The sequence below is a fragment of the Mesocricetus auratus genome, unplaced genomic scaffold, assembly GCF_017639785.1.
Source record: "Mesocricetus auratus isolate SY011 unplaced genomic scaffold, BCM_Maur_2.0 Super-Scaffold_100003, whole genome shotgun sequence".
NCBI lineage: Eukaryota > Metazoa > Chordata > Mammalia > Rodentia > Cricetidae > Mesocricetus > Mesocricetus auratus.
Window position 1 is genome coordinate 81,618,126 of NW_024429188.1, and position 19,968 is coordinate 81,638,093.

Here is a 19,968-nt window from a genome sequence, read left to right on the forward strand (position 1 = left end):
AAGATTCAAGACAAACTGTAAGCTCAGTATATGATTCAACTGCATCACAGGATTTCCTTAGGACAAGAACAAAGTGTGTGTGTGTGTGTGTGTGTGTGTGTGTGTGTGTTTGCACGCGTATTTCTGATGGGGTGAAGTTGGGGTTAAGTAGTATAATTTCTACCTTCATGGAAGGCAGTAAGATAAAATAGCTATGACACTTAATTTCTCCGTTTTCTAATCCCAAAATATTAATAATGCTATATATTATATAGCAGTAACTTCATTTTGAAGACCCCCAAAGAACTTCTATGTGGTTCTCTCATTTTGTACTGGCATCTGCCTAGGTAATGCAACTTGCCCCATGTTAGCAGAGAGAACAGTTAAATTGCCTTTCTCAAGTACAAATCAGCAGCAGATACACACCTAAAAACCCAAATGGCCAGCCTTGTGCAGTATAATTCAATTCACTTTCACAGCTATTCAGTCAAGAGCCAGCTATTTAATAAGACATGACTAAACTGTACTGTGTACAAACCTGAATGAGAACATCCATGTTATCCTTGCCTTGAATATTATCAAGTCAGAAAATTTAGAGCAAGGCACAGCTGTAAGGGAACAAGGAGTAAAAAGAAGTTCTCCCCGGCTGGGGGAGGGGAGGAAAATCATTTCAGGGAGAGATGTCATTTAAAGTCAGATCCTGAAAGCTTGTTTAGATTTCAATGGGCAGAGGTGAGGGGAAGGGTATTCTATTCTGAGTAAGCAAATTCATTCCCAGAATGACCAGGAGTCTAATTTGGCTGGCCACTGTGTGGTAGCCACAGGGAAGCTAGAGGGATATGGCTGTGAAGATAACCGAAGTCAGGCCATAAAATGGCTTTAAATGCCAGGCATTTGGACTTTATCCCACAGTCACTGTAGTCAGTGGGAAACTAGTGCTGATTTTTTTAACTGAAATTCATGATTTTGTGTTGTTTTACGACACTTCTCTGAAAATCTGATAAAATGAGAAGAAAGCCAAAGGTTCTTGTCCAGAATTCGCCAGAATCAGGAAGAAAACAAGAAACTAGACTCTAGAGGATTTCTGCCACCAGTACAGCTCCAGCGCACGTGTAATGACCGCGGCGATTATTTGCATATAATTTGTATAAGACAAATAAACCCCATGGCCTATTAAGCAATTTTCAAATTAGGTCTTCCTCCTGTAACCACCCTGCATTTCTTCTCAGTTTTCCACTCTTCCTGAACAAAGCTCAGGGTGTGTTAGGGGGTGAAATAAACAAGTGCCCCATTGGAGGCTGGGGGAGGAGACACAGCGTGGTTACAATCAACTCCGACTCCAGCTGCCCTGTCTTCAAAATCCTGCTGGAGACAGGTCTGCCTGCAAACAAATGCGGCTTACACCACTGAAAAGAGCAGACTTGAGAGTGTTTTTCTCCTTGCAGATGGCACCAAGATAGCAGCACAGAAGGTGAAAACTGGTGAATGGCATTTAGAGACAAGATCTGCAGGGCTTGCACCTGATGAGGTTTTCGCATGAAATTCAAGTGCTGGAGAAGAGAAAATAAACATTTCCATTTGAAAGAGCAGGCTTGGTGTTGGTCTGCCAGAGGCAGCCAAGAGAAAGTGAGGCTTCCTGCTTACAGCCCAGAAGCCTCACCTAGACGACAGTCCCTTTTCTGCAAGTGCACAGCCTGCTTGGGAAGGATCTGCTGCTAATCCTCCCCCCTCTCCCTTGTGGAGATACTATCCCCTTGCAAAGAGCAGTGCAACAAGGCCTTCCCAGAAAGGCAGATTCACTGACTTGGTGTGGGTGATGGGAGAAGGGCCACAGAGGGAGAGTGGCGGGGTTTTTAGGACTTGCTCATTCTACTTTCAGTCCTCAGTGCTCACTCGCTCTTCCTTCCTTTCTTCTCTCTCCCCCCTCCCCCTTTCTCTCTTTCTCTCCTCCTTCCTTTTTCTCTCTTTTTCTCCTTCATTCCCTCCCCCCCTCCCTTCTTCCTACCTTCCTTCCTTCTTTCCTTCCTTCTCTCTAGCTCTAGCATCTGGTGGGTACCATATTTTCCCCCACTTTAATTTCCTTCTTTCCCCATCTTTTCTCTACCCCAGCATTGGCTTGATCTGTGCTTCTGCAGACGCTCAAGCTATGATTGTCATTCTCTACCTCAGCATTGGCTCGAACTGTGCTTCTGCAGATGCTCAAGCTATGATTGTCATTTTCTGACATACATCTGCACAAGGACCAGACAATAAACAAAATTCTGATTTCCCTCCCTGCACTAACTAGTCACCCAACCCAGCTCCTAGTGTCACCAGGGATTCTTGACAAAGAAGATCTGAGTTCAGTAACCAGGGATTATGTCAAAGATGAGGCCAGGCGAAAGCAAATTAAAAGTTATACAGGGTTTCTAGTCAATGAACAAAATTCATGCACAGCATTTACACAATGAGGGCTATTGTCAAGCTGACAAGAAAACATAAAATCAAGACAAAGTAATAGCTCTCAATGCACCCTGATAACCCTCAACAGGATTTGAGGAAATTGAGAAAGAGGCAATATTTTTCTCTATATAAAAACCACTTAACTATGGAAAATAAGCCCTCTTCTCTTTTAGGTAAAAGATCAGGTGTTGGCAAGTTCTCAGCTTCATGCAGGTCCCTGAAATTTCTACTCTTATCTCCTAGAGACAGAGTAAGGCAACTGTCTTTCCCTCCCCACCTCCAGCCTCAAACTTCCCTAACAGTTTGCAAGGAGATCATGCCACATGAACTCCACATGGTCAAAAGCTACAAAGAAGCTGCCAAAGGCATAACTCTATTTACTAATAGCCACTAAGGCAAGAACTGAGATTTTGGCCTTGGGGCACTCAAAAGCTAAAGTCCCAGCTACAGCAGACAGTGGGGGTAAGGGGAACAGGGAGGAATGGGAATTTGGGACACACTCCTTTTTCTATTTCCTCTGCCTAGGGCTGTCACCTGTCACCCAGCTGTGGTGCTAAGCCCCCCTTTGAGCATCCCCCTGACAAGCACGCGCGCACACACACACACACACACTAGAGCAGATGTTCAAGTGGATCTGTGGAGAGAGACCAAAGCAAACGTGGAGAGGAGGGCTAGTGTCAAAGAAGAATGAAGAAGAAAACTTCCACAAGGAAAACCACTGTCAGCCTTTTCCTGAACCATACAAAATCTCAGTTGGTGGGATTTTTTTTTTTCTAGAAACTACGAACTATAGCTTTATAGTTGATTCAAAATCACATGGGGAAAATACAATCAAGACAAAAAGCCTTTAAATTTTGGCAGGCTTTCCATGAGCACAGGCCTTACTAATATTCTTTATGAAGAAGTATATCTGCTGACTTCTTGACTAGGACAATGAACTAAGTTTTCTTAAGGGTTATAGAGTCTGGGACTCTGTAGTACTTTTCTTTTAGTATAAATGTAACATGTTACTTCTCTTAAAGACAATGGGAGACAAAAGACGGTAGTGACTGACTGTGATGAAGGTACACGTTATGTATGTGTGAAAATTTCATCATGAACTCCAGTATTTTGTATCATTAATGTATGGTAATAAAGAGGAAAAAGTAGCTATCCTACACAGACAGACAAAGCTTTTTTCTAAAGTTTGACCAACATCAAAAGAAGAATCTCAAAGATCTACCCGTAAGAGAGGGTAAGCACACACAGATGAAACGTTTTTACGGGTTTTTAACTAGTCCCACAAGTAAAATTCAAAGAAGTCTCTATTGACCCTTAAGGGGAGCCATACCTTCTGCAGTCTTGCCACCTTCTCATAGCATGCATCCAACTCCTGCCTCAAGTTCCGATTCTCATCAGAGAGGATCTCAACCATCTGCTGGGCTCTAGAGACGATGGCAAAAGGATCAGCTGGCATGGGCTGATAAGAAGCAGACTGCTGAGCCCGAGGCATAGCCGAGTAGGCGTCTCCTGGCTGCTGCTGTGCTGTTGGAGGAGGCAAGGAGGGCTGCGAGAGACGGTAGTGGTCTCCCTGGTGACTCTGATTAGGAAGAAAATGCTGCTGCTGCCTTGGCAGGTGAGTAGAATGGTCACCCTGGTTTGAGACCAAGGCGTGTTGAGCAGGAGACAATCTGGTAGATGGTGGAGACTGCAGCAAGGAACTCCCAGATGTCGAGGAAGATGTCGGGCTATGAGGCTGAGAATTCCTTGCTGACAAAGACAGTGAGATGTCCTGTGTTGCCCTGAAAAACACAGAAGGTGAGATCTGGTTAAGTTCCCTCTCAAGACACAAATGACACAAGGAGGTATCCCCCAAATTCAGAGAAATTAGAAGGAAGAAGAGTTAAATCCCCATGAAAGAACTCTAGAGTTTGTTCTTACCGAGACATTTTGTGACTCTGTCCAACAGCTACTGCTCACTAGCTATGATTCCCTTGGAGATGAAACCAGATAACCCCTGAGGTAAGTATGAAAACCTTAAGACAGCTATCTCCACCTTCATTGCTCAGTCGTTTAAAATTCCTCTTGTACAAAGTAATGCTCATGGCCTGACTGAAAACTGAACCTGTCTGTAAAAAACTCTACGTATGCAAAGACTTCAGTTTGGAAAATATGTTTGCTTGGTTACTGAAAACAGACATTCAGTTGCCTTTCATCTTACTATCTGTGACTACCTTTGAGAATTCATGCACTCAAGAATTACCCAAAGATACAAAGACATTTATTAAATTTAAAACACCAAATAATTATTGCTCATTCCAGCTATCAATTTAATTATAATACACATTAAGAAGCAATATGAAGGCTTGGAGAAGTGCAGACAACACTAATGTACTAATTATAATACACTGAATCACAAAATTTAGGAGTTAGCAAGGCTTGGATGGAATTATATTTTCCTTGAACAGGGTGAACCTAAAACCCAGAGAAGGAAAGACATGCACTGAGGACTTGGGATGCGGTGCAGGGCTGAAACAGAAGCCTGGAGTACATAAGCCCGAGTCCCATCCTGAAGGGGACCAACAGAAAGAGAGAGAAAGAGAAACAGATATTTGGGGGAGATAAATTAGTATCCCACTCCCACCTTCTGGCTCTATTAATTTCTGAGCAGTGCTGTACAAATCCCCAACCTCTCGCTTATAGAAGGAAAACTTGGTTTTCTTGTTTCAGAATGACAACTTTGGTACATTGTTTAATATGGCTTTTTGATTATTGTTACCTAGTTACTTATTATACACAAAATATTAATGCCTAAATACAAATGATTTGGTCATACTATTAACTAAAACAATAAAAGTATATAGATGTGTTATTTCCCACCATTGCCACTAACAGGAAGCACATGTGTCTATGTATGCTGAAGGTAAAGAGTATTTGTCATCTCCTGGCCCAGGCTGAACTTTAAATGTTCCTGAAGTTCTCAGTTCAGACAAGACAGATAGCTAAGAACATGACTTAGATCTCAACCAAGCAACTTAGTTGATTTTTGTTATTACTTCCTAGCTCTGTACAACCTTATTTAAATTACTTAGTATAGAAGTTGGAGATATGGCTCAGTGGTTAGGAGAACTGGCTGCTCTTTTAGAAGACCCAGGTTTGATTCTCAGAACCCACACAATGGCATATTCCACGAGATCTGAGGCTGTCTTCTGGTGGGCATGTATATAGAGCACAGACATACATGCAAGCAAATAATCCACATATAAAATAAGCCCTTCTTAAAAAGTTTATCTTACTGGGCATGATGACACACACCTTGCATTCCAGCACTCACAAAGCAGAAGCAAGCAGATCTCTGTGAATTCGGGAGAAGCCTGATCTACATAATGAGTTCCAAGACAGCCAAGGCTACACAATAATTGCAAAAATACTGGGTCCTTCACATGTTTTGACTCAGTAAGAGCTATAGCTTCTTATCTACTAGTGAGATATGTTGACCTTGCTGATATCTTCCCAATGGAATACCCTGTTAATCTCTGTGCTGATTTCTATAGAATTATTGATTGAAGTTGGACAAATGACCAGAAACAATTAAATTTTCACTGGCAATCCAGAGACTTCAACACATTTCTCTCTCACACACGCCAGCTACCAGCATCCCCAAAAGCTCCTCCCTGTATAGGCTTTTTACAACTACCAAATCATTTCAAATATTTGCTCATGAATGCATCCAATGACCTTGATACTCACAAAAGTACTCAAACCAGTTTATCTCCTGGGGTCTGTCCTACATGCCTCTAGCACACACATATTCTGCTAATGTTATACACATGTCACTGGAAATAATTATTAAATATTGAACAAATCATGCAAACTACTTGGGCATAAAAGAAATGATACTATTCAAGACTACAACTGGAAAGTTGATACCGTATATAACCTTTCTTTCCAAGCGCTCAAAACACTCAGTTGTTCTAAATCCTGGAGTGGATTATAAACTTATTTGGTGACAGGCTTCCATTTTCCCTTCTGTGGACCTCCACTTTCTTTGCAGGTAGAAACAACTATGTGCTCCCTTTCCAAGAGCTGTTTCATTAATGTGTATGTAATACAGAGTTAGAATGTCATGTGGTTTGGGAGGATCTCTGGGAGAGAAAGGGGAATCTTAAATTTCATATTCTCCAATCCTACTTTCACAACCTAAGGATAAAGATCACAGCACTATCTTTTGCCCTTGTTCTCGGGATTGGAAAGCCCAGTGCCTGGGAGGTATTCTCTCTGAAATACTGAACACATAGCTCCAAACTGGGCTTCCTCTCCACAGCTCCTCTGGGAGCTTATCAAGCAAAGGGGACCTTTTTCTCAAACAGATTTAGGCATCTGCCTCTCTCCTCCCTGAAGGGTGAATGGCCTGTCAAGGCCCTGGACAGTGCACAGCTTCTCAGGGGTCTAGAGAAGGATACTGCAAGCTTTCCGGAAGGTCTCTGGGGTCAGATAAGCCCAGGATGAAGATAAGCAAAAACAAAGCAGCTGCCCCTTGATTCCCCAGGCTACAAAAGGAAGCAGAGTGTTGGAAAAAAAACAAGGCAGTTCTTCACTGGCAGATTTGCAAACAAGTAAAGGTTTGGGTAGTAGAAAAAGTAGGGAAACCCTCCAGGCACAGAAACTCCATCTGGGCTTCAACATCTGCCCACCATCAAAAGGCAGGGCGACTTTAACACTGGAAAAAGGTTCCATTTGAGAACAGGTTGAGGAGAACTCTGGCATATGTCAGAGAAACAAAAACACACTGAAGATTAAATAATAAAAGAAAGAGTAATGACAGCAATAAAGTGGCAGACACGAAAGCAGTCCTTCCAGGTCCTTCCACCCTACAGCAGCTGGAAACACTCCCCACTGACATAACTAACTGGGAACAACAAGCTCCAGGAGACAATAGAATCACATGATCCCAAGGACAATCTGATCGGCCTCTCCGCCCCTTCTCCCCAACACCCTGCTCCTTCCTAAGACTCAAGGGCAACTAGTGCTCTGTAGAAGAGAGGACCTGACTGTCTATGTGGAAGACCACTCACCAAAATTAGGCTTCTCCCCAAAAGCTGCATTGAGAGAGAGGAAATATTCTCAAAGAGAGCTTGTGAAGACAAAAAGGGAAAGTAAAATACACACACACACACACACACACACACACACACACACACACCTAGCAAACATAGACCTTTCCACCCTGCTACCTCCATGACTAGGATCCCCATCCTCTTCGGTCACTTTCACATGTACACCCACACATGTGAGTACAAGCACCCCCCTCTCCCCCCCTCTTTTTCTCTCTCTCCCCCCAAAGCAGGTGCCACCAACAGCCTATAGCCAGTTTCTCACCACTGAAACGGTGCTTCTCTCAAGCTCTGTGATAGTGAATGTGAATCGTGGAGCAGCTTGAATAACTAACTCTGGATCGTTCCAATTGCACAAGTAGCTCTGTTCTGAACTACAGATTTAGGTCACCCTGAGATTCAGTTCAACAAGCATTTCAAGAAACCTCAGATCTGGGCATGATTTCAACAATTGAAAGAGGGTGGCTGCTATATAAACAGAAATGATTTAATTTTTTTAAAAGCACTTGATCTGTGTACAAACCCAGGATGCAAAAAAAGGCTCAGTGCTCAGAAAGACTAAGATTTAGAAATTTAAAAATTCTTCACATGGTTTGGCCTTATCTCCCCATCTGGAGTTCTGAGCATTCAAGCTATTTATTTATTTTTTTGTAGGGAGGAGGGCATGGGGATGATGAAGTAATCAAAGGATTGTTTATAACATTTTAACAGCCAGTCTCCAGCATTTCACTGAATTTCTGAAGGCAAATAAGGTGGTGTTCTTTTTTTCACAGCAGTTTGCTCAAAAACTCACTTTTTGTCCTGATCTGTCATTTGTGGGTTCAAAACTAAGAACATAGGCTTTCAATATATTTTTCTTTTTTAGATTTTTTAAAATTTTTCTGCAAGCTGCAGCTCCTTGGGAAGATATTCACAAGCCATACAGGAAATGAAGGAGGAAAATGTGTCAGCATTTAAAAACAGTAGACTTCTGGAAGGCTGTTGGACTGCCTCCTTTTGCCAAGAATCTGTCAATAGGTGCCACTCCCCCACACCGGGCATGCAAAATGCTGAGACAGAATCTGTCTGCTGTATACCCAAACTTCACATGGAACATCTCTAGCTTTGGCAGTTTTATTGTTTGCCCAGCATCTCAATCACACTGTTCTGTACCATAGAGAAGCAACTGTTAGAGCATACCTGTGTGTTAAAACACTGCTCATGGGCTGGGGGTGGAGTTCAGTGGAAGGGCGCTTGCTTAGCATACTGGAGGCCCTGGATTAGATGCCCAGCAGGCCAAAAACAAAAACAAACAAACAAACAAAGGCAGGTCAGCATGGGCTTCGTTGTTTCAAGGGACATAAATAGATCCACAGATAATTTAGAAGGAGAAAAGATACATATCTTCCTGTAAAAATGTGTGCAGCTTAATTTCTCTGGTTGTTTAATCAGTGTGGGAAAGGTAAAAAAACCCTTCTTTGTCTCATTATTTATTTAGGCAGATCAAAGAGTTTTTCCATTTAGCTTCAAACACTGTGGGAGTCATTTCAGATCACAAACAATACTGGAGAATGAATTCTGAGAATAGCTTTCCTAGGAAGGCGGGCCATGTGCTGAGCTGGGGCTTTGGCTTCATCTCCACACCCTAGCCAATACAGTCTTCCACAAGGCATCAGATCAGACATCAGCCCATCTACAGGCCAGAAGGAGCCAGTGCCTCCCATGCTTCCATACTGAAGGAAACAACAAAACAAAAGCCCTAGACTTCCTTGACATTTTCCTAGCTTGAATGGATTTCCACTAAGCTTTGCAGTCCAAGGGTGTAGACCCTCCCTGGGGTCTTCCATTTCACTGGGCAGATGGGAATTGGATTCTTGCAGCAGGTGAAAGCTGAATGGCCCTGTGCTTAGCCCATTTCCTGTTCCAAGATGATAATAAAAAAATGAGGCTCCTGTCTTCTGAAAACTTCAGAGGCACTTGCAAAGAGGGTTAAGAAATCACCCTGGGTTAAAGGAGAAAAAAAAATCCTAAACCAGTAAAGCAAGGGGAGGAGTCTAAAATGAATTGCCTCTGGATAAAAAAAAAATCAGGAGCTGGAGGGGAGAAAAGAAATACCAGGAAATGCTAGGTAACTTCTCTTACCTCCGCCCTACTCCACCCCAAGTGCCTTACCTCCTGAGTCACCGACTTCAAGCCAGGAGGTTCTTTCCCAAATGAATGAATAGACAAGAGGCTAAGAGGAAGATACCAATAAGACCACAGTCTGCGAGCCACCTAGGGCTTCAAACCTTATGGACACCTATCATTACCTACCCCTGGGAAGAGGCCAGGATGCCACACATAACTGTTGCCATTGCTGTTGTAGTTCAACCCTTCCCCTGAGCCATGTCCTGAAATTCTACCAAACAGTAATAATACAAATAATAAAAAAGACTCATATGGCCGGGCGGTGGTGGCACACGCCTTTAATCCCAGCACTCGGGAGGCAGAGGCAGGCGGATCTCTGTGAGTTTGAGGCCGGGCTGGACCGACAGCCTTCAAAACAATACAGAGAAACCCTGTCTCGTAAAACAAACAAACAAAAAAAAAGAGTCATAGGATCAGGTGACTGACAGAAATGACAGTGGCTGCTTAATGATTAAGAAATACACTTAGGAAGAAAGCAAGACACAACTAGAAGTGGAGGCAGTAGTATTCCGTGCATTTTAGCATCTGGAAGAACTTCTGCAGAGACAACGTGAATTTAACCTAGATGCTTCAAATCATGAAAGGCAGCCGCCTAGCAACTCTCTCCAGAAACAAGAAGAAACTCAGACATTTGCTGAAGCGGGACCTGAATGAAATTCAAGGCAAGGAACATTAGGAACCGGCACACGTATAATTCTTCTTCCAACAACAATCGTATCTCCCTGGCTGTTTAGTATTGAAAAGTAACACAGTAATTCTCTGAGAAAGTACAAACTAACAGGAAACAGATAGATTGGTTCACACACACACAAAAAGTGATGCATGAGTCGTGGAAGTGATAGACATTTCAGAGCTATTAACCTCCAAAACAACTTGCTACTGCTTCTTTTAAAAGCCCTTAAGAACTCGGAAGATTAGAAACACTGACCCTCCTTCCAGAATCCTCAGAGGCAAAAATCAACATGAAAATAAAGCCTTGCTCTTCTCTTCAGCCACTGGGCACTTTGGTATATCAAACACCTGCCCATTCCTTCCCTTTCCCAACAGGCAGCAAGAGAAGCTGGTTGGGGATGAGGCCAGGAAACGACAGAAGGGGAACTCTTACCTGGCTGCCCCATACTCAGGGGGGTGCTGATATCTCATCAGTTGCCCCTCTGTTCTCCCTGGCTGGTTCAGGCGATGCTCACTATAGAAGTGGCCCCCTGACTCTTGGGACTTGCACACTACAGACTGGGATGGCATGCCCTTGAAAGGATATTCCGGTGGGGGGCCTCGGTGTTCCATGCCCTTCAGACTATGTTGGCCAGGAGGTGGCCCTTGAGCCTTGTAGAATTCACTGGAACTGGTGGGATTCTTGTAGAGGTCATTGGGTTGTTGGGGGGAGAGGGGAGCACTGGTAACAGGTGGATGGGCTTTAACTCCACTGGTTGCCAGTGACATCTGCATTAGTCTTTCACTCAGAGATCGGACATGCCCTTGCTTAAGGTCTCTAAGTCCTTCATCTTGGTGCATCTTGCCAGGATTGAGTCGCTGAACTGATGGGCGTCCCTCGGTTCTCATCTTCTGGTTAGTGACTCCAGTGACATAGAAGGCAGCCCCAACACTAGCATGCTGTTGGCCCCTGAAGTATTGAGACTGGACCTTGGCTTCTTCATAGGTTGGGAGTTCCTCATTATTCTGCATTCGAGGGGACAGCTGCTTCTCCATGATGGCGTTTTCTGACTGGATTTCCTGGCCCTGGGGTTCTTGTCGGGCTGGGTGTGCCACGAGCTGCTGGTGATGATCCTGGGGACTCAACACATCGCTCTGAGGGCCTGGGTTCCCACTGCCAGTGGAGAACGGAGGGCCATTCCCTGTGGCTTGCTGGTGTATGGCAAGCAGGTTACGATTCTCACTGGGATTGCCATAGCGAAGCTGCTCTTGAAGCAGACGTTGCAATACCGTAGTTCCTCCACTTGGCTGCTCTTCAGAATTTCTCATCTCTATAGCTGGCGGTGCTTTGTGAAGAGAGAGAGAAATTGGGCACTTGGGCTGCCCTTGACCTGGGAAGGGGAAACAGGAAGCTTAACATCCAGCTGATGCACAAATCAGTCCTCTAAAAGGAAAGAAAATGTGTTTTTGAAGGAGAGGCATCCATTACAGAGACAAAACAGAGAATTGTATTCATAAATCATAGATTAATTCCATGCTTATTGTCTTTAGCACTGGCATGTTGAACATTTAGGCCAAAAAGTTGTTTCCTCCATTACCATGATCTAATTAATCCTGACTTAATTCATAGAAGGAGTGGGCAAACAAGGGATAGTCAAGTAGGGTAATGAGAGGGGGAAATTTCTAAGACCCCTTACAAGGTTCACCTCTCTGTACTCTATTTAAAAATAAAAAATATAAGTCTTGTGCAAGAAGGTGGAGACAGAGACATGGGCCAAGTCACCTCCTAAATAGGATTTATGAAGCAGTTCAGCATGTGACAGGAAAAATAAAATACAAAGTAAAACTTGAACAAATAATGGGCAAAGAGGGTTTAGCTGGCACCAGGTATAAATGAACCCTGTTTCTATGTTATTTTTTCTCAGGTTGCCTATAACTCTGAAGCATAATCTTAAAACTTTTTAGTATCCATTTTGGATGCTCCGTGATCCAATAAGAAAATGGCTTTGAATAGGTATTACTGACACATTTCTCCTTAGGCTATCCAAGGATAAACACAGTTTGCTGTTGTTGGGCAGGACAAGCAGATACGGGGAAGTTCCTCTTTGATTTGAAATCTTTCTCTGACAACATTTAGAAACTGAAAATCCAAGTCCATCCTTCTGAAACAAGTATGATGACCATGTCCCTGACTACCTCCATCCTCCATCAATTCTTCTAAAGATCTAATATGGATCTTGTAAAATAGATAGCAGCAGTACACATGAAGATTTATGTCAGAATCATACTACAATCTACAGGGTAGCCTAACCCAATACTCTTCTCACAATGATTTCTGTTTTCTCATCTGAAAAATAGAATGGCATGTCATAAACACCAACCCTTCTCTCTTGACACTCTATTGCGTCTATCAATCTATCAAACACTCAAAGACTTTTTAGAAAGAATCCTGTCATGTTAAATACTAAAAGGGAACAGCAATGCTAAACAATGAAATCTTCACTATATAGATCTGAAGTAACTTGGTGTGAACAGACATATCACACACAAAGTCACTGTAAGGGTCAACCCACGGAGTGCTGAGTTTTGCAAATGAATATTCTACACTCTACCTATCAGGTCTTTATGATATTAGGTCACCTCCAAGCTCCCTGGAAATCCCTTTCCTTAGTGCTGCAGGGCATCCAGAATGTGGACAGCAGATGGAAATGCTCAGCCTCTGGCTTCTATTTCTTGATGGTTATCACTACTTGCCTTTCAACTGTTCTACAAAAAAATCCGAACCAACAGTTTCCCTTCCAAAGGCACGTTTTATTACTTTTTATTCAGATAAGTAATGATCCTATTGATGGGTTTGTTTTGTAATGGAAATGGAACTCAGGGTCATAGGCATGCTAGGCAAGCACTCTACCTCTTAGCTACAATCCTAATTCAAGAAGCACTTTTTATATCCCATCCATATTTGGGGGGAAAGTGTAAGCTAACTACCAAAAGGCTAACTAACTTAGCCTGTAATCACATTTGTCTCCACTCTGTGGTTCCTAGATTTGGACTCAAGACAATATAAAAATCTCTTCTGTTGCCTGAAACTGGACAGATGACTGCCAAATTCTTTTCTTCTAGCAAAAAAAAAAGGTAGAAACAAGAATGTTTGTAGTTAAAACCAATATCATTTCCAACCCTCTCCCACAAGGCAGGAGAATATAGACAGTGAGCTGTCCCAGACCCCATACCTTCAAAGGTATGCCACCCCCTCCCATGACACACCCGTCCATCCAGCACGCACACATAGGCACCCAGGCATGTGTTCCTGTGGGTCAGCACATACCAATGCAGGTCCCACGTGCTCAAAGTCAAACACTCATGTGTGCGTGCACACACACACACACACACACACATACACACACGTGTGCACACCAGTGGTTCATACCTATTTCTGCTTTCTTTTAGGCTTAAAGCCTTGATCAGGATAGGGAACTCTTGCTTATGAGCAGCTCCAGAAACCGCAGCAGCAGACTCCCTCTCCCCTAACACTCAGGTTCAGGGTAAGCGCCGGCAAGAGTCCAACCACTGGTCACTCTGAAATGTTCAGGAAGGGTAGGGAGGGAGAAATAAAAATGTCGTTTCTAAGTTGCCACCAAGAGCCAGCAGCACTTAGCCAAACTACTCCTTCCAAGGGAAAGTCTTGTTTGTCCTGTGCTGCCTGGTTTTTAAAGGAGTGGCAGATTCTATCTCCCCTAAGGCAGAAAGCAAACCCCACTGTCCAGCAGGTGAGTGCAGGAGGATTCCAGTCTCCAAGAGACAGAAAGTCTAAGATGTGACCCTGGAAAGGGCTGCTGTGTTCAAGTCTCACAGCCTTGGAAAGCCATGCCTGTTGGAACCCTAGGTGGTGATGAATAACTACAAACATTGTTACGTTGGGGAACAACACTCAGTTGGTATCAGTAACAGGATAGGTTCATGAGTTTAACTGCCTTACAACCAGAAGAGAAAGCAGACTTCACAAGTTAGATCTGGGGTCTAAACACAGACCACTGAATATCAAATTCCTGATCCTACTGCCTCAGCCTCAGGCAGGCAGCAGAAAAACAAAACTTCAGCCAAGCCATTAAATATTTATTGAATATTGACCATTCCAGATATTTGCCAGCTTTGTTCTAGACACAATGAGTCATACAGAGATTCACAAAACAGAGTTCCTGCTCTCAAGGAGCTTACAATCTGATCAACAGCTAATCACCCTCGCAAGAGTAGGAAAGCTGAACATCCAACCCAGTTCAAAACAGCAGCCCTTCTCCAGGCAGCAGAGTATACCTCAGTTTGCTTTCTCAGCACGTCCTCTGACCCAGTATCTCAGCAAAAGGATTCTTCTCCATTTCGATTGGAGATGAGAAACATCCCACAGATACAGATTGGCCATCATCTTCGTTTACCATTTCTGCTTCGAATCTCTCTTTAAAAAAATCCCTCCAAGTCCAACCAATGCTATTATAAAATGTAAGAGTTTGTGTTTAGGTAAGGTCGCACATGAACCACATCCTGGCCTAGCCATGACTCATTCATATCGCTTTAAAGGAAGGAAGAAAAGAAACCCTTTAATCCACACCAGAGGCTCTGTGAGCAGCACGGCAATGCAGAAGAAACACATGAGCATCATTGTATTTTGGGAGCTTTTCCAAAATTTTCAAGTTAAAAAAAATCCACAAAACCACACAGTGATTAATTTAACATTATTTCCTTGCAATGTTGCCAAAAATAAACTGAGCAGATATAGAGTGAACAAACCCGGAAATTTGTCTTTCCATCTTGTTTTGGTCCAAAGTATAATCATGATCAAAAGCAAAACTGTCTCCAGTCTGTAAGGTAATTATTTTAGGGTGTCTCCCCTCATTTCAAAGCAGAGAAACAACTTTTAATTGGAATCAAAGTGAGACTGTGAATAACAACTCTAGTAAATAACCCCCATGCTTCTATTGTCCTATTCTGAACAAAACATTTGTCTGGTTTTCAACTGAACTACTAGAAAAGCCCTAGGCTTCCAGACAGCAGCCCCTGGAGAGAAAGTGCCACAGGCTCCTCTTCCAGAACTACTTAGATTCTTCAAGCTGATTAAGACTGGCTTTCTTCTGACACCCTGATCTTCACTGGAGAAAACCTTACTTGGCCAAAATCTCCTTCCCCTTAATTTTGTTCAAACTTTTCCACACCTTTTTCAAACCCCAAATAGCTTTAGAATACTGACTAGACACTGACTGTGTTCTTCCATATCAGGTCGTTTTGGTTTCTGTTTAACAGGAAAGTGAATCAGGTCAGGAAACAAACAAGCAAATCAACTATATAGAGTTCTCCCCAGCTTACAGTTTTTTTCTGAAAGACCTTAGGTCCATCGTCATGCTAAGGAAAATCACGACACTACTAATCAAAGAGAAGATCTCTTCCTTACGCACAAGTACTCAAATAGTATGAACTCTGTAACCTTTAATTTGCCCACACTTTTAATCATGCCACTGCCAAGGATCTGACATCATCTTCAATCAATAAAATAACCTTGTTGCTCATGGACACACAGAGTGCCTTTGAGGATAGTGGACCAGAAAAAAAAGGAAATACCTAGCTCTGTCTTTAAACATGCAATATAAACCTATATATCCAGCTCTTTCTGTAACAGCAAGACAGCAAGGTTAAGATAAATTCTTGCTTCATTTGTAGCCATTAACCTCTCCCCGCTGAGCCAAACACCTTAGTGAGAGTTCAGATGATTCTCAAGCCAAGACCCAGCAAAATCAACATTACAAGGTGGCCAGAACAAACCATATTTTTGCCCTTCAAATAAATTTTGCAATAAGCCTATTAGGTCTTCTTTTTAACCCTCCTACTTCCTGCTAACATTCTGCCCTTTACTACACAAACAAGGATGGAAAAGCTAGAGTAGAAAACCGGTTTCTCTGTTAAATTCAAATCAATCTACTTCATACTGTATTTCCAGATAAATGAAAAGCATCCAGGTAAAAATGTTTGTGTCTGTGTCCTTGTAAACAAAACATCACACACACACACAAGCACACTTTCATTAAAAGCAAGAAGCCTGGACTAGAGAGACGACTCTGTGGTTAAGAGCCCTGAATGCTCTTCCAAAGGACCATAGTTCAATTCCCAGTACCCACATGGCAGCTCACAACTGTCTATAACTCCAGTTCCATGGTATCATACGACCTCTTCTGGTCATCACAGGCACTGCATGCACATCACATGCAAATACATGCAGGCCAGACACCAATTCAAATAAATAAATCTAACAACGAAGCCAGGAAGCTTTCATGTGCTTTCAAGTTGGGCTGCTTGATGGCCTGGTGTTTCATAGACACCACCTTTCTCAAGAAATCTTACAATACAAAGCACACATTCAATTATTTGCATAAGATATCATTGAGTTTGATAGGTAATGGGGAAACAGTAAAAGCACCACAGTCAAGAGTTTTATAGTCTCACTTCTCAAGTTCAAATCCTGAATCAAGGTCTTCATTAATTGACCTCATCCATTTTTCTTTACCTCCTCGATGATGTACACACAATATAAGATGATTACCAAGATTAAGAGTAGTAGAGGTATTCCATGTAAAATGTTAAGCATAGATCCTGATACACAGTAAAGATCCCCCAAAGTTAACTATTACTATAATTTTTATGCTGATTTAGCTTTTTTTCTAGATGCTTTAATAAAATTATGAAAGCTATTTGATTTAAAGTCCCTATTTGCATCTCAGTTATTGGTGCTGGGTTTCTTAAGTCACCAACAGCCAGAATTCAGAAGACTCTTGGGAGATCACTTAATGCCCCACAGTCCTGTAACTTGCATCTCGAACAGGCATTTACTCTTGCTTAAAAATGTGTAAGGGAAGAGTGAGCATCAGTTCTTTCCTATGTCATTCATTGCCTAGATCACACGGAAAAATTACTGTAAGGCCTTGGAATTTTCTACTCCTACTGAGGATCATGGGAGAAATCTGTTTCTAAAACATTAATTCATTTAAACATTTTACTACATTTTAATTTATTTATTGTGTATGTGTTTGTATGTGTGTATATACACCAGTGTGTGGGCATGTACACCATGTTGTGCATACACAGATGAGACATAAACTTGTGGGAGTGAGCTGTCTCCTTATACCATGCAGATCCTGGAGATGGAACTCAAGTCTTCCCAGAGGCAGGTGCCTTAACCTTCTGAGTCATCCTGCCCAGATCAGAATTGGCCATCTTTTATCCCACTTACACTGTCATTTATCTTGGCCTGAAGCAACTAACCCGAAATTATTAATGGGCAACAAAGTTATCACGTTGACTGTGGAGGGGCCAGTGAAACACAGAGTAGTGAGGCGAATCCTGTCCCCACCACTCTTTATCCTCTGATATACATCCATTTATAAAGAGGATTGCTAGACCGTGTAACCACATCTGGACACTTAATGACTCAGAAAAAGTATAAGGGATCCATAAGAACAGGATGAACCTAAAAGGAAGAAAGTATAAGAATCTCCCTAGATACCTGCTGCCTTTACAATCTCCTCCCACTATGGTATTGTTATTTACACTTTATTTTTTTAAACAACATAAACACAGTGTGCAAAAATTTATAATAAAGATAAATCACTCATAAGTCCAGCACTTCAGTATTATTAGTATTTTTGAAGTTCTATTTCGACCTTTGCAAAGCAATGAAAAACACCTGTTTTTGTTTTCAGAGAGAGTCTCACTGTGTAGCCCAGACTAACCTGGAACTCACTGTGTAGTTCATGCTAGTCTTAAACTCGTGGTAATCATTCTGCTCAGTTTATCCAGTTCTGGGATTACAGGTATAAGCCACCACAACCAGCACAAAGAAATACTAATATACCCATAATATGGGATCTTACATTTCATTTTATTATAACCCTTTTGCCCATGTTTTGGCATAGAAGTCATAACATATATTGTAATGGTCATGCACTCACCCATTTTCCAATTAAGATAGTCAAATGGCTTCCAGCTTTGTGCTAGTCTAAATAGTGTTATAAAAACATCTTTGTGATTTAACCCTTTGCCATATTTTGGAAAAGTATATTTTCTTAATGATATTAATACAATCTTAATCCTAATAAAGATATTGCTTCTTAATGATACAATCCCACAAGTAGCACTAATGGATCAAGGAGCACAAACGTTTGTGACAATCCATTAAAAACAAAAAACAAACAAACAAAAATAGCAGCATACCAAAGCCACATGAAATCTTTCTTTCATTAAAAATAATGTTCTTTTGCCCCATTTCTCCACCAGGTCAGGGCAGGGCTCTGGGGACACTGGGAAGCTAAGGACAAGTGAAGCAGTATAAGACCTTAGTGCCTTTTGAAATGGCAGAGAGTGGAATGCGGGCTCCCCTTGGAATCTAGCTTGCATGCACTTGCCCCAAATTGCCACTTGGCCAAGAAGCTAATTAGTAAGAACATCAGATGGGTGAGAACAGGTTCATGGCCTATAATGGCTTATATCATCTTTCATTTTTGCCCTTGGAAAGATCTGACAGTCAGCTTGAAGACATTCAGTTCTGGTGACCTAGCCTGTTACTTTCTGAGAATGGAATTTGTTCATTTTGAGTTCCCAATCTTCAATCTATCCTAATGGGTATGTTGCTATCTAAAACTGAATGCATATGAGCAAGAAGCCTGTGCACATGGCTCTATTTACTGCTTCAATGAAAGTAGCACATTAAAGGGTGACCTGATTTACTATTATGAATACATGTCACCGGTGTAAATGGTCAATGTGTTATAAACACAGGTTTATTCATATTTGACCATAAAAACCACCCAGGTTTTAGACAGTGAAGGCAGCAGACCAGAAATGCCACTGGCTTCACATGATGGCCATTTTGTTTACTTCTTTTCTAGAACTCTCAGAAAAGTGTAGTTCAGCCCTTCCTTCAAAGATTTTCACTATTCATTCTCCATTTCTTCCCTGCCCTGAATTCTGCTCAGTATGGAAAATGAATTCTGTTCTCTTTATGTTCCTATGGTCCTTTGTATACACATCAATTTAGCACTAATCACAGTGGACTACTCATCACCATTTAGTGAGCTTTTACTATAGCCAAAAGTGTTTAGCTTTCACATAGACCAAGACACTGGAGTAGAAAAAAACAACAAATAATACAAGCTCAGGCATCAGGAAATCCTGGAAAAGGTGGGTCTAATCTAATACTTCTGCAGAATAGAGCCATGAACTATATCTCTGACTAGGCAGAAAGGAAAAAAATCTTTGAGCTGAATAGAAGGCCCTGAATTTGTGGATCAATATGATTTCAAATAATACTGAAATATATCTTTGGAAGTCACTGGTATGTGTTGAAGTGCTAAAGGCCTAAGAGGGAGTTGAACCACAGAATAGGAACAGAATTCAGCATGGGAGAAAGAATGATAGACTCCTGAAGAAAACTACTTGAGGATTGTGTACATTAGAAATGTGAACAAATTTCTACATTTACTTTCAGGTCCCCTCCTCTACGTAATTTCAATAGGACAACCTTGCTTCGGGGATGTAAGTCTCCTGTCATAATCCAGAGACAAAAACGAAGGTAATTCTCCTCATTTGGGCTTTAAGC

General features: G+C 42.0%; 1 protein-coding gene across 3 annotated transcripts in view; it reads right to left on the reverse strand.

Moving 5' to 3' along the window:
• Amot (angiomotin) overlaps positions 1-19,968 on the reverse strand; it is a 58,873-nt gene that overhangs the window by 30,480 nt on the left and 8,425 nt on the right. The window contains exons 3-5 of one of the 3 annotated variants that reach the window (XM_013122319.3): positions 13,762-13,910; positions 10,786-11,722; positions 3,752-4,202 (exon numbers count right to left, since the gene is read on the reverse strand). In XM_013122319.3, the coding sequence (XP_012977773.1) occupies positions 3,752-4,202; positions 10,786-11,660 (1,326 nt within the window). In that variant the 5' untranslated portion in view covers positions 11,661-11,722; positions 13,762-13,910. Of the gene's footprint in view, positions 1-3,751; positions 4,203-8,693; positions 8,769-10,785; positions 11,723-13,761; positions 13,911-19,968 lie in introns of those variants that run through there. The other 2 variants (XM_021234322.2, XM_021234321.2) reach the window with 2 other exon arrangements.